The sequence below is a fragment of the Aulostomus chinensis genome, chromosome 19 (genome assembly GCF_037954235.1).
Source record: "Aulostomus chinensis isolate RoL2024-O1b breed Wild chromosome 19, RoL_Achi_v1.0, whole genome shotgun sequence".
In the NCBI taxonomy this organism is placed as follows: Eukaryota; Metazoa; Chordata; class Actinopteri; order Syngnathiformes; family Aulostomidae; genus Aulostomus; species Aulostomus chinensis.
Genome location: NC_141338.1, coordinates 1,507,093 through 1,520,917, shown reverse-complemented (window position 1 = coordinate 1,520,917; position 13,825 = coordinate 1,507,093). Strand labels below are relative to the sequence as shown.

The window sequence follows — 13,825 nt, the reverse complement described above, 5'->3', positions numbered from 1 at the left end:
ACAGGTATGATGAAGAAAGAAGGGGTTTAATATCAGCAGCACTAAATGATGAAAAATAAAATACCCATGGAAATATGCTGCAAAGATGGGGTGGAAGACACATAATCCCCCCAAGTAATTAATCAGAAATAAAGCAGCCCATGAGGTGCCTTTATTAAAATGATTGTGTAAACTTGAAAATTGGATTCCGGAATAACAAATTCACAGAATGTGTATTGTGAGAGAACACATTTAAATACAATAATTAGTGTGACTGTATTTTGATTACTGAGAACCAGGACACTCAGCCCAGCAATGAGATACTAAAAGAATACTCGTTTACCCAAAGATGCCTTATAATTTTAATACATTTAAAGTAGGCCTCCTCTGTACGGATAGAAAATTGTTTATTACAAAACTATTTTGTATTATAACAACAACAAAAAGTAGGACGGCCAGGAGAGGACGTAAAAACAGGACGTTTGGTCACCCTCTAATAGGTCACCCTCTAATAACCAAACCAGTTTACATTGCCATTCAGTCGCCGTTCCATTCCAGTCCTGCAGGTGGCGGAAGTGCGCGTCTCAGTTGCGCCGCAGTGAATCTCTGAGTTGAAGAAGAAGAGTGGGAGGTTCGGAGAGAAACAGGAAGAAGAAAGCGACGACTACATCGGTACCACGATGTCTTCGACTAAGAGATTAAGCAAGGTAAATAATCGGAGTCGTGGACTTATTTTCACGTCAGAGCGACTCAAAACAACAGTTTCGACCTCTCTGCGTATTTACGCGCGCGACGAGCGGGAGAAAATGTGAAGAGTTTGGCGTCTTTCCGCCCGACAAATGAAAGGAGGGCGGCGGTGGATCTCGGCCTGGGAGCGTGATTCAGCACCTGCTGGGAAGTGGCGGATAGAACAAGGCGGAACGTCTCGTTCTTGTCAGCAAGTGAAGGCGAGCTGACGCCGTCGACGGGGGGGTCCTGCCGGTGTTTAGCGCCCTGTCACCGTCTGACGGTGGCAGCGGACGAGCAAAAACATGGAGACTTTGGGGTTGGGGCGTGACGTCACACCCCAGCTGGGCCATACACCTTCAGTTAATAGCCGCTGTGATAACCGGTCGCCTGGCCTGATGTCATGAGTAGTGGTGGGACGTCGTGACCCGGGTTGACTCGGCCCGGTGGGATCTTGTTAGGCCTCCCGGTGACGGTTTCGGTTTGAGGCGCTCTGTAGATCTGGTTTTGATTTCGCTTTGTCTGATCCAGTCATGAGGTCTGGACTCCAGTGACGGCATTTCCTGATTATAGAGAGCCAGGGGTTTTTACACGTTCCGGGTTTCTGACTGGGCCTCTGAGGGGTTCACACTCCGGCCTGTGGAAGGGTCGTCATCAAACGAGGAGGAGGCGACTCGCTGGTCAGGGAGAGAAATTCCTCTCCGTTTGACATCTGTGTGTTTCTCTACCGTTCAAATCGAAGAAGAACATTACTTTTCTGATCTCATATTGTTTACATGGGTTCTTGAGCAGGAACGTCGTAACATGTAAGCTTGTTATCACCCAGATCGTGTCGGCGTACGTGAATATCAGCCAAAGCAGTTGTCAAATATCAAATATCCTGCATCCCAAAAAGAAACAAAGCCAGAGTTTAAACAGAATGAAGCCGTTTTTGGAACGTCTGTTCACTGCTGTTCTAAATAATCATCTTTCCTGTTTTTTCTTTTCTGTTCCTGACATTAACAGCATTAATTTGAATAGATATGATTTACTCTAGATTAAGTAGAAGTACACCAATCATTTCAGCAAAATGTACCGTTGGTGTGAAAGTAAAAGCTCCTGGTTCAGCTGAGGGAAGCGTGTCCTTCGGCTGTCAGAATAATTGACCACGGCTCCATTGTTAAACGTCATCCTGGCCGTATGTTTGAGTTCATGAGTATCCGTCATGTGATCAGCTGACTGGCCACACTTTGAAGTCAGCCTACCTAAGGAAGTGGTACTCGCCTTCACGATAAACCAGAGATGTTGTTTTACAGGAGCTGGAGGAAGTCCGCAAAGCTAAGCACTTCCGCAACATCCAGGTGGATGAGTCCAACATTTTGAACTGGCAGGGGCTCATTATTCCTGTAAGCCCTGATTTTGGCTTAAATAACTTCAAACATTTCAGTGTTGACATGAGCTTTGATGACGCAAACAGTTTTTGTCTCCCTGATATTTTTTCCCTCCCAGGATTGTCCCCCGTATGACAAAGGAGCCTTTCGGATTGAGATTATCTTCCCCGCCGAGTACCCGTTCAAACCTCCCAAGATCACCTTCAAGACCAAAATCTACCATCCCAACATCGACGAGAAGGGTCAGGTCTGCCTGCCCATCATCAGCGTGGAGAACTGGAAGCCAGCAACCAAAACCTCTCAAGGTGCGAGTTGGTGGCGCGGCCTGGTGGTGCTGCCTGGTGGCGCGGCCTGGTGGTGCTGGTGGTGCGGCCTGGTGGTGCGGCCTGGTGGTGCTGCCTGGTGGCGCGGCCTGGTGGTGCTGGTGGCGCAGCCTGGTGGTGCTGGTGGCGCAGCCTGGTGGTGCTGGTGGCGTGGCCTGGTGGTGCTGCCTGGTGGCGCAGCCTGGTGGTGCTGCCTGGTGGCGTGGCCTGGTGGTGCTGCCTGGTGGCGCGGCCTGGTGGTGCTGCCTGTTGGCGCGGCCTGGTGGTGCTGCCTGTTGGCGTGGCCTGGTGGTGCTGCCTGGTGGTGCTGGTGGCGCTGCCTGGTGGTGCTGGTGGCGCGGCCTGGTGGTGCTGCCTGGTGGCGCGGCCTGGTGGTGCTGCCTGTTGGCGCGGCCTGGTGGTGCTGCCTGTTGGCGTGGCCTGGTGGTGCTGCCTGGTGGTGCTGGTGGCGCAGCCTGGTGGTGCTGGTGGCGCGGCCTGGTGGTGCTGCCTGGTGGTGCTGGTGGCGCTGCCTGGTGGCGCGGCCTGGTGGTGCTGCCTGGTGGTGCTGGTGGTGCTGGTGGCGCGGCCTGGTGGCGCTGCCTGGTGGCGCTGCCTGGTGGTGCTGGTGGCGCTGCCTGGTGGCGCTGCCTGGTGGTGCTGGTGGCGCTGCCTGGTGGCGCTGCCTGGTGGTGCTGGTGGCGCTGCCTGCTGGTGCTGCTGTCAGAGCCTCGTCTTGAACGCCTCCATTCTGCTCATTGGCTTTCATGAATTAACTTCATAAATTCGCGGGAGGAGCGTTGTGACACCGTCGTTGTTCAGCTGCCGGTGAACAAGCCTGGCAGCTCCATCCGTATGGCGTTCCCCTCTAATAACTGACAGAGCTGAATCTGATTGGTCAGTTCTCACCTGTTAAGCGATCATTGAATCCTGTTTTATTCTTGTTCCTCATCGATCCAACAGAACCATTCAAGAAACAATTTGTTGTAGGACAGAACTGGTTCAAACCAGGCGCCACCATGTTTGCTCCCATCTTGAGCCTCATTTCGCTGATGACGGGGACCTCGCGCAGACCTCACAGCCACCTCTCTGACATGACCTTTGGCCTCATGTGAACCTCTGAAGAACCCCGAGGTCAGGTTCTCTCGCTAACTCACCGAGGCTAAAGCTAGGCAAGGCCCCGATCGGCATAGTGACTTGACCTCTGACGCCGTTCTGATGGATGAGATGGAAATGTGACCATGAAGGTACTTAACAACAGGCGGCCCTGGGTCGCTATTAGTTTCTGACTTTTAGGAGGTCAGAAAGACAGTAAAACCACTGATTCACTCAACCAAGTAACGTCCGTGCAGGCGGTCGTAGACGAGGCGCTGGGGCGACCTGGGGAGGGCGCCTCTGGGTGCTGCCGAGTTCCTCGGGCATCGAGACTCTAACAGACATGTTGTGCTTCCCTCTCTCCTCAGTGATCCAGTGTCTATTCAGCCTGGTGAACATCCCTGAGCCCGAGCATCCGCTGAGGGCGGACCTGGCGGAGGAATACGCTAAAGATCGTGCAAAGTTCATGAAAAATGCTGAAGAATTCACAAAAAAGCACAGTGAGAAGCGGCCTGTGGACTGAAGCGCATCACTCTAGGCCTCCTGTCTGAAGAGCCGACACTGACTCTGTCCTTCACCCCCCACCACCCAGAGATGCTCCGTTCCTGTGCACCGCCATTGTTTAGCACCCCCCCCCCCCCCCGCCATTCTTTCATAGAGGCTCGTGTTTTGGTTTCACTTCACAAAAAGAAGCAGGACTTTTTGGTGAATAGGCAGGCTCTTCCCTCTAGGTGTCACCTTTTGGTTGTTAATGACTTCTTTCTACTGATTTCTTTTTAGAAAAAAAGTCTGAGGTGGCATCCTGGAAATGTTTAAAAAAACAAACTAGTGCTGTCCTGCTTAGTTAAATGTTGAACGTGCAGCTCAGATTAACCCTTCGCTTACGCAGACCTGTTTACTGATTTTTGTTGTTTTCAAAAGTTCAGAAATGTACTGCATCCCTTGTTTCTAGATAGACGGAAATCACTTGAGTCCAAGAAAATTGTTACTGATGCAGAAATTGAACTGCAGACCGACATGAAGGAAAATGCAACATCATCATTTTGAGATGTTGGATAAAGTAGTCCCTGATCATCAAGACCCCGCCAGCAGCGTCGCAGCTGGGAAGTCTTTGAGTTCCTGGGTGACAGATGTTCTTCACAAATTCTATTAATCTGGATTGTGTTCATTCATCATGATCAGCAGTCGATCCTGCATCGAGCACTTAGGCCTCGTCGCCCTCTCGCCACAACACGGATGTCATTTCACTGAGAATGTGAAGCTCAGACGTCTGCAGCAGACTGAGCTGCAGCTCAGATTCCCGTTTCCCTCGCAGCTCTGTTAGCCACGCAATGTATCTGTTAGCTGAGGTTACGCTGCCAACACAAGTAGGAGATGAGTGGATGAATAAAGCTGTTGGAGGATGCTAACCACACCTGTACTGTCTTTATTCTCATCAGGGAGCTCTTGTGATATCACTAGAAATACACTGCAGTTGTGTGTGCCCGTCACAGTGACCTTTGACCTATTTTCCGCTCATCCTTGAGCTCCCTGTGGACTTCAGAGCCGAACTTAATGGCCTTCGCTTGAAAGAAAGCACGGATGGAACATACAACCGCAGAACCCGTCTGCTGTCGCCTGCAGGGGCATCAGAAAGGAACGTGAACGTTGAGTGTTCATATTTGCTTTAATAAACACACAAATAGGTCTGAAAGCTTCAGAGACAACCGTCAGGACAGGCACTGGAACCAGACCCGCTGGTGGTTCAACACGCCTGCTGTTAGCGTCAGATTAGCATTAGCGCAGTTAGCTCAGAGATGCTTGTATACCGCTCTGTCCGACAGGGTCTGAATATCCAACTTAACGGGACATTTGTAGAAGTGTGACAGCATGGTTTCAGTGTATCCTAGTAAGAAGTAGAACTTGTTGGGTGGGAGGGTTTGTAACATGAAAGCACACACGATCATAAAGTTGCCCCGCCTTTTTATCACAACCTCATTGGCCAGGCAGCTAGGGAAGGTTCCAAATAAGAACCGTCGTATGAAGGTGTCCTCCAAGGTGCGCTCAGCGGCCCCCTCTTCTCCTTTCAGGTTACCTGAAGCAAAAAAGATGAGACTGATGGCACCACTGTGGCTCAGCTTGGGTATCATCATCATCATCATCATCATCATCATCATCGCTTCTGTTTGAGAGCATCTACAAGATTTTCAAATTAACTTCTGGTTGGTGGACTTTAACCTGTCCAAGTGTTACAACCACAGCGCGGTGACGTGCGCCCAAGCAGCCGGACTCACTGGTGTGCTGCGACAGCCATCCTTTGAGGTGGCCGATGTGATGAGGCTTCAGCGCCTCCTCGTAGGTCACAGGTCGTTTGCCTTTTCCCACTCTGATACGAGCTGCTCGGTTCTGCAGGGTGAGAAACAAAGAGACGATGTAAAGAACGCGGCTCCTATCTCCCCAACCAGGAGATCTGAGCAGGGTTTTACTGATCTGTTCAAAATCTACCTTCAGTGTTTTATCATTCATGGCGGTCGTAGAGAAGAAATCACTAATTAGTCACATTAAGATGAAGAAATGTGACCCCCTAACATCCCCCAATAAAACTCCCAAATTGAAGAATTGTGAGCATCAAAATGTATCAATTAATTGTAGTTGCTAATATTGTAATCCAAACGCAGTTAAACCCATCAGAGAGTTTCTACCCTGACAAAGGAGACGCGCCTCTTTTCATCAGTGTTCCCAACATGGCAGTTTCATATTAATATCTTCATGCAAAAATTCTGTTTATTCGCCCCGAAGTTGATTCAGATCTATTGGGCTACCTGGTGGCATCATGGAGAAGCACTTACCTTGCAGCAGACCGCAGTGACGTGAAGAGCTCTGCCTCCAGACAAGCCGCACCTGACCACGCCGCTCTGGCGGGGAAACATTCAAGAGTCAGAGGCTGAAGCTGCTCAGCCACTACCGACACAAACACGGTGGGCGTCCAGCTGGTGTTTGTCCCTGGACGCATTCTACGGTTTCTACGCTTCCATTAAAACATTAAACAACGTTTGGTGAAGGAAGGCTGATAGAATGAAGGAATGTGACTTCGTCAACCGCCAGTTTGAAGTTATTAAAAAAAACAAAAACAACGCCCGCCACTTTTCAGCAACAGAAACTCTGACACTAATCTTTATTTCTACCGGGGTACACAGGGACACAATATTATTTTGCTCCGCTTTGTTGAAACGGAGCCGCTAGCTAGCGTTTAGACCGCAGCTAGCTCTGGAGCTCCTACCATGCTAACTGATACAACGCGCTCCTGAACCGAGACCGCAGCTGAACCAGCCAGAACACCCAGCGTCACCTCTCGTTCTTGTATTAAACGCCAGACATTTAAATAAAATTCGTGATTTTACTAACCACTAGCCTCCAGCTCCCTGCGCTACTCAAGGACGCCGCCATGTCGCTTCTTCTTCGTCTGAGATTAATGGCGGTTTGCAAACAACAAATTAGCGTGTTGCTGCCACCAGTTGGTTGGAATATTAGCCAGAACGCTACAGATTTTTTTAAACTTCTAGAATCTTCGGCCTAGGTAGTGAGGACGTTCAAGACAACTTTTGCTATGGCAACGGCCTCGAGACATCAGAACGTTCATTGGAGGACAAAATAATCCGGAGAGGAAACTCCAATGTCCACAGTTTGAGTGTGTTTCACGAGGAGCACTGCCATTTTCTTTGAAATTTGTGGCGAGGAAGAAAGCTGCGATAACCTTAAAGAAATAATATAATGATATGATATCAGGTAACTAACTAAATAGATGAGCTCTTGAATCAGATGTGGTGTCACTTTACTGATCCGCACTCCAATCCAAAAGGTGGCGGTGGTTCACCTGAAAAGCTGTTTGCCCACCGCCATTAAACAACAGAAGAAGAAAGTCTCCCGGAAGCGGGCAGACAGCCGTCAAGCGATGCTACTCGCGGACGTCCAGGCTGGAGATTGTTGACAAAGATCTCGGTGAAACGGTTAGACGAGGGTGAAGTCGCGATGGCGTCGCCGCCGGAGATGTCGGAGATGTACGACAGCGCCCTGCTGGGGATCCTGCAGCACGTCGGGAACATCCAGGAATTCTTACACGTCTATTTTGGGTTTTTGTACCGCAAGACGGACTTTTACCGACTGATGTCAGGTCCCACGGACAAGTTGGGTTTCCCTCCCGGTGTGGCGGAGAATATTGTGATGAAGGTGAAGTTTTCGGGGTTGTTGTTTCGTTTTCTTTTGTTTTGCTAAGTAACCACACAACGGAAGTTACTGTTTGATTTAACGGTAGCCGGTGGTTGAGGGTACATGAACTCGTGTTACAGCTGCTCACGTCAGTTACATCCCCAAAATAAAGAACGAAACAAACCCACAGTCGAACGTTGCAAACCAGCTGACACCCACAGAGCCCAACGGGGAAGAAATGTCCTGTGTGATGATTTATTGTGTGGTTGGGAGGGTTTTGTTTTCTACAAAATAGTGATAACAATGAACAACAACAACACAACCAAACCTAACACAGCGCAGTGATTCGGGACCGCTGGAGGCAGGCTTGGTGTTGGCACAGGCGCTACTCACCTGTCGGCTGACCTCATCAGGGATCCGATACCAGATCCACTGGATCATGAACCAGTAGGAACATGCTGGATTTCATTTTGATATGCAAAAACGTGATACTTGATATATTTATAACAATTCATTCATGATTTAGGAGCGTTAGATGGGTGTGTTGGTCGACAGTGATAGATATTATGATGTCATCATTACAAACCACCATGTAGGTTTGCTTACGGGTGCAGCTTTGATCCGGGCTGGTCTCTTAATTCTTTCCCCAGACCTTTAAGTCCTTTGAGAAACTGGCAGAACGCGAGCGCCAGCTGAGCGAGCTGCAGAGAAGAGAGGAGAGTAGACGCGTTCCTCCGGCCGTCCAGGAGCTGGAGATCACCTCCGCACCCGAGGAGGTGCGGGAGGAGCCAGCGGAGACGCAGAGCCCTGCCTCTGATCCAGGCTGTGTCCCAGAGCCAACCTCCAACCCTCAGCCCAGCAGCACCCCCAGCAGCAGCGGACCAGAACGTGTTGCTCAGGGAAACCAGGCTGGTGCCAGCAGCTCCACCTCAGCAGAAGAGTGAGTGAACTTGCAGAGCTTCAGGGTTCCACACACTGGAATTGGTTGTGTGCTACTTCCTCCTCCTCTTGACCGTCGCCCTGCCCGAGGCCTCAGAGCGTCAGCCTCCCAGGTTATCACGTTCGCTTTGTGTGTTTTGTTTCAGGGAACAGGAAAAATTTCAGGCTGATTCTGAAAGTTACAACGGTGCCGTGAGAGGAAACTACAAGTGGTCTCAGGACTACAGTGATGTGGAGGTCCGCGTCTTCGTACCCAAGACAGTCGTGAAGGGCAGACAGGTAACTGCAGTCCGTTCCATCAGTGCTGTTACAGTGGAAACATGTATTGAGCTACATGAGTTTCCATGTGATCAGTAGAGGGGAGGGTGACTTCTCTTTCCGGTTTAATTGATGAGAAACATCCAGTATTTGGATGTTACATGTTTGAATTGAAATTAGCATCAAATTAGTTATGCAGCCAGCGCCGAAACAAATGTGTGAGTTTTATTTATTTAGTTAAATATTGGGTTACATATTTTCAATAATGTTTGTAGTCCCACAGGAAGTGACTATGTCAGGGTTGAGGCGTGTTTGTAGTCCAACAGGAAGCGATCATGTCAGGGATGAGGTGGGTTTGTAGTCCAAAAGGGAGGTGGTTGTGTCCAGGAATGAGGTGTGTTTGTAGTCCAACAGGAAGTGGTTGTGTCAGGGATGAGGCGTGTTTGTAGTCCAACAGGAAGTGGTCATGTCAGGGATGAGGCGTGTTTGTAGTCCAACAGGAAGTGATCATGTCAGGGATGAGGTGTGTTTGTAGTCCAACAGGAAGTGGTTGTGTCAGGGATGAGGTGTGTTTGTAGTCCAACAGGAAGTGGTTGTGTCAGGGATGAGGCGTGTTTGTAGTCCAAAAGGGAGGTGGTTGTGTCCAGGAATGAGGTGTGTTTGTAGTCCAACAGGAAGTGGTTGTGTCAGGGATGAGGCGTGTTTGTAGTCCAACAGGAAGTGATCATGTCAGGGATGAGGTGTGTTTGTAGTCCAACAGGAAGGGGTTGTGTCAGGGATGAGGCGTGTTTGTAGTCCAACAGGAAGTGGTTATGTCAGGGATGAGGTGTGTTTGTAGTCCAACAGGAAGTGGTTGTGTCAGGGATGAGGTGTGTTTGTAGTCCAACAGGAAGTGGTTGTGTCCAGGGTTTCCTCCACATAAAGCCACTGAGGTTGTTCCACTGGATGTCACTGAAGTGTTGTAGAACTCAACCTTCAATTAACTTCAGCTGCTGGTAACCACAAGAGGAGGGAACTGGATGTTCTCTTTGGAGAACTTGTTTGCTGGTGTTCTCCTTGCTCACTTGGAGCCTGTTAGCTTGTTTTTGCTAGCACGCTGTCTGCACTCTTAAATTGGCAGAAAAATATTTTGAACAAACTCAAAGACCAGAAAAAAACCGGAGGAGCTACACAAACAAACGCATCTGCGATCAGGGAGGTTCCTGAATGACTGGACTTCCTGTGCATAAACAGACTCCAGATCTGTAGAAACAATGTCCTGATATCTGTTGAGGTATGAAGACGTTTTAGTGATGGTAGCTGCGTGGTTCGCTCCAGGTCCGTGTCACCCTGCAGACCAGCAGTGTACGAGTGTGTGTGATGGATGGCGTGGAGGAGAAAACGCTGATGGAGGGAGAATTCACACACAAGATCAACACCGAAAACTCTCTGTGGAGCCTGGAACCCGGGAGCTGTGTGGTGGTGCGTACACTTCAGTCCCTCCATCAAACAAGACCTCAGTGGTGAAACCTTGATTCCATCTGCTGCTTTTGACTTCCAGCTGTCACTCAACAAGACCTCTGAGGTTTGGTGGAACGCGGTGCTGAAAGGCGAGAGGGAGATCGACATCAACCAGATTAACCGTGAGCGCTCCATGGAGACGGTGGACGAAGAGGAGCAGGCCGTGCTGGACCGACTCAAATTTGACTACAATCAGAAAATGCTGGGGAAACCGCAGAGCCACGAGATGGTGAGGAGATCACGCCGCACGCCGTGTCCCGGGAATCAAACGCCATCACTCAGGTCGTCTGTGTAGACATTCAACTCTGCTGAGGTTGAGACGTTGATGTTAATTAGACCTTCGTCAGTTACGTCGGCTGAAGCATTTATGGGTCTTTTAAACATGGATTTCCTCAAATCTTCCAACACGATTCAACAGAACGCCGAATGTGATTGATTGATAGGACGAATGTGATCGATAGATACGACCAATGTGATCGATAGATACGACCAATGTGATCGATAGATACGACCAATGTGATCGATAGATACGACCAATGTGATCGATAGATACGACCAATGTGATTGATACGACCAATGTGATCGATAGATACGACCAATGTGATCGATAGATACGCCGAATGTGATCGATAGATACGACCAATGTGATTGATACGACCAATGTGATCGATAGGATGAGTGGCCACGCAGTGCAAACAGCAAACCTCTGCTTCCTGTGTTGTTGTGGTCCTCAGAAAGTCCACGAGATGCTGAAGAAGGGCTGGGACGCCGAGGGCTCGCCGTTCAGAGGGCAGCAGTTCGATCCCTCCATGTTCGACATCCCAGCCAGCGCCGTGCAGTTCTGAGGCACGACACGCCGCCGCTGCCGCAAGCGGACATGAACTGAGCCGGAGCTCATGAAGAACTTTTCTACAGGTCACACTGGACGCCACATCCGCTGAATATGTCAGTGTGCTCACAAAATTATCATAATTCTCTCTCTATTGGAATTGAAATAAAAAGCAACAACAGCATCTTCCTGCTGCCTTTCGTGCTCAAACCCCGCCTCCTCTGGAAGGAAAGTTTGGTGCGTGAATGAGATCATGAAGCTCACGTCGCCGCCACTCAGCCACCAGGGCGGCGACTTGACCCACGACAGTGTGAAGCACTGCTAGCATTTCTGAATCACCGCTGTTAGCCTACAGAACAAGAACTTCCTGTTCTTTCAAAATAAAAGCTGCTGATCGTCACCTGAGAGCCTTGTTCTGACACAGCAGTTAGCTGACGTAGCATCGCTCCCTCTCACCTTTCGGCTCTTTTGTTGTATGCTTATGAGACTCGTAGTTTTTGTTCATGTTCTTCTACAGCATCGAAGACTCCAGTCTCCCTGCTGGTTCCTGCTCGACTCACTAGCAGTTTTATTGTTAAACCATCACAGCTTGCGTGGCAACCGTGGCGGCGAGGCGCCAAAACAGGACGTGGTTATTTAATAAGTGCAGTTCTTGTGTGTCCTCTTTTACAGGTGCTTTTCATTTTTATTCTCGTACCAAAAACACAAACTGTCTGCCGAGGAAGTCATGTGATCACCAACATGTGGTAGCAGCGTCACACCTGTCCCCAGGTGTTCCAGGTGACTGACATGGCTACTTTACATTCATCAGACTCACTCTGATGTCGTCTCATTGCAGCTGAGATCTCTCGACGTGGTTAAAACCTCGGCATGCTTTGAATTTTGCCTCACCGTTGTTCTAATACTCAACCAGCCGGCTCCGCCCATCATGATTCTGCCCCGGAAGAGAAAATGCCTCCATATTTGTCATGGTGGGCGGAGCTAATAGCAAATACATCACCCAAAGGTGAGCTGACCAGGTCCCCTGGGAGTTCTGTCAGCAGGAACCCTGTGTGTTTGTCCTCGTGCGTGAGCCGGCATCAAAAGTTTATTCATGCCGCCGTCCGCCTTCAGAGCCAGTGAGCTGGGAATCAAGGGAAATGATGAGCCTCGGCGCTCTGATGCTGGAGGTCAAAGGTCACTGTTCATCTTACAGTGCTGAAGAAGATGAGCTCAAATATTCAAAAGAGTCATTTCAGTTTTAGTTGTCTTCTGCGATGTGGTAACTAGATACCACCAGAAAACAAGCTCTCAAGAGAAGGACATGGTTGAAAAGAGAAGAGAAGAAAAGTCACTAAATACTGCACTTCTTAATTTTTCATGTATTCAAGATGGAGTTTGTTCAGTAAACCAGTTTGATAACGAGAAGAAAAAAGAAGCAGCTTTTGTTGCGTCTCTCCTGAGAGCAAACCAGTGACCTCAGCACTGAAGAAGACCAGGAACTGTGACTTCCTCTTATGGCACCTAAATTCTATTATTGTTGAGGTTTATTACTTTGCCACATCTACAACACTTTGATGGCTCATAATTCCAAATGACATCTATGGAGCCCCAGACAAGACTCAGAGGCAGCTGACGGCTTGGAAAAGTCACAGAAGAGATTCTGTCAACTGTTCTTCTTTGGAGAGACCTGATGTCATTGTTGTCAAGAGCCTGCAGAGGTCATGGAGGTCATTAAAGGTCATCAGGGGAAACACAAGAAGCCCGAAGCTTAGTGGTGGTGACCTTGAAGTCATGTGACCCTGGTGTAGCTCCTTCATAGACTAACATTAGCTTAGCACTGCTAACGTAGCATCCAGGCTTCCAGCATCATCAGAGGGTTCATTAGTGAAGATGATCTTGATGAACTGAACCTGGAAGATCATCAACTTTTGTTCACCAGAGCTGATTTACTGGTTCAATCACCACAATCACATGGAGCGATCCTATTGGCTGCTGGGAGGAACCAGGAGATGACCACTTCCTGTTGGTGGAGGAACCAGGAGAGGACCACTTCCTGTTGGTGGAGGAACCAGGAGATGACCACTTCCTGTTGGTGGAGGAACCAGGAGAGGACCACTTCCTGTTGATGGAGGAGTCAGGAGAGGACCACTTCCTGTTGATGGAGGAACCAGGAGATGACCACTTCCTGTTGATGGAGGAGTCAGGAGAGGACCACTTCCTGTTGATGGAGGAACCAGGAGAGGACCACTTCCTGTTGATGGAGGAGTCAGGAGAGGACCACTTCCTGTTGATGGAGGAACCAGGAGAGGACCACTTCCTGTTAATGGAGGAGTCAGGAGAGGACCACTTCCTGTTGATGGAGGAACCAGGAGAGGACCACTTCCTGTTAATGGAGGAGTCAGGAGAGGACCACTTCCTGTTGATGGAGGAGCCATGCTCACCCCTTACATGCTCACATCCTGTTTGACTACACATGTACCTGACAGCTCACTTCCTGTTGGACTACAAATGGACCTCACACACACAGACACACACAAACACACACACTCCCGCTCCTGAACGGCCCTCTTGTGCTCAGGCGCCCCCCCCCCCCCCCCCCCCCCCCCCCATGTAGCTCCTCCCCTGCTGACTTGATATCTTGATTTACTTTCTGTATTGAA

General features: G+C 49.5%; 3 protein-coding genes across 3 annotated transcripts; 2 read left to right on the top strand and 1 right to left on the bottom strand.

Moving 5' to 3' along the window:
- Window positions 1–537: 537 nt before the first annotated feature.
- On the top strand, window positions 538–4,892 carry LOC147243586 (ubiquitin-conjugating enzyme E2 L3-like). The gene is made up of 4 exons (XM_086188172.1): window positions 538–686; window positions 2,001–2,090; window positions 2,194–2,380; window positions 3,841–4,892. The coding sequence occupies exons 1-4, from the start codon at window positions 660–662 to the stop codon at window positions 3,993–3,995; spliced, it is 459 nt and encodes a 152-aa protein (XP_086044298.1). The 5' UTR covers window positions 538–659; the 3' UTR covers window positions 3,996–4,892.
- A 228-nt stretch (window positions 4,893–5,120) lies between these two features.
- mrps24 (mitochondrial ribosomal protein S24) lies at window positions 5,121–7,054 on the bottom strand. The gene is made up of 4 exons (XM_086188171.1): window positions 6,857–7,054; window positions 6,301–6,366; window positions 5,746–5,857; window positions 5,121–5,546 (listed from the first exon to the last, which is right to left on the bottom strand). The coding sequence occupies exons 1-4, from the start codon at window positions 6,896–6,898 to the stop codon at window positions 5,263–5,265; spliced, it is 504 nt and encodes a 167-aa protein (XP_086044297.1). The 5' UTR covers window positions 6,899–7,054; the 3' UTR covers window positions 5,121–5,262.
- A 41-nt stretch (window positions 7,055–7,095) lies between these two features.
- Window positions 7,096–11,367, top strand: nudcd3 (NudC domain containing 3). Its single transcript, XM_086188170.1, has 7 exons — window positions 7,096–7,237; window positions 7,311–7,678; window positions 8,308–8,597; window positions 8,743–8,875; window positions 10,172–10,315; window positions 10,395–10,583; window positions 11,089–11,367. The coding sequence occupies exons 2-7, from the start codon at window positions 7,481–7,483 to the stop codon at window positions 11,197–11,199; spliced, it is 1,065 nt and encodes a 354-aa protein (XP_086044296.1). The 5' UTR covers window positions 7,096–7,237; window positions 7,311–7,480; the 3' UTR covers window positions 11,200–11,367.
- Window positions 11,368–13,825: the final 2,458 nt, after the last annotated feature.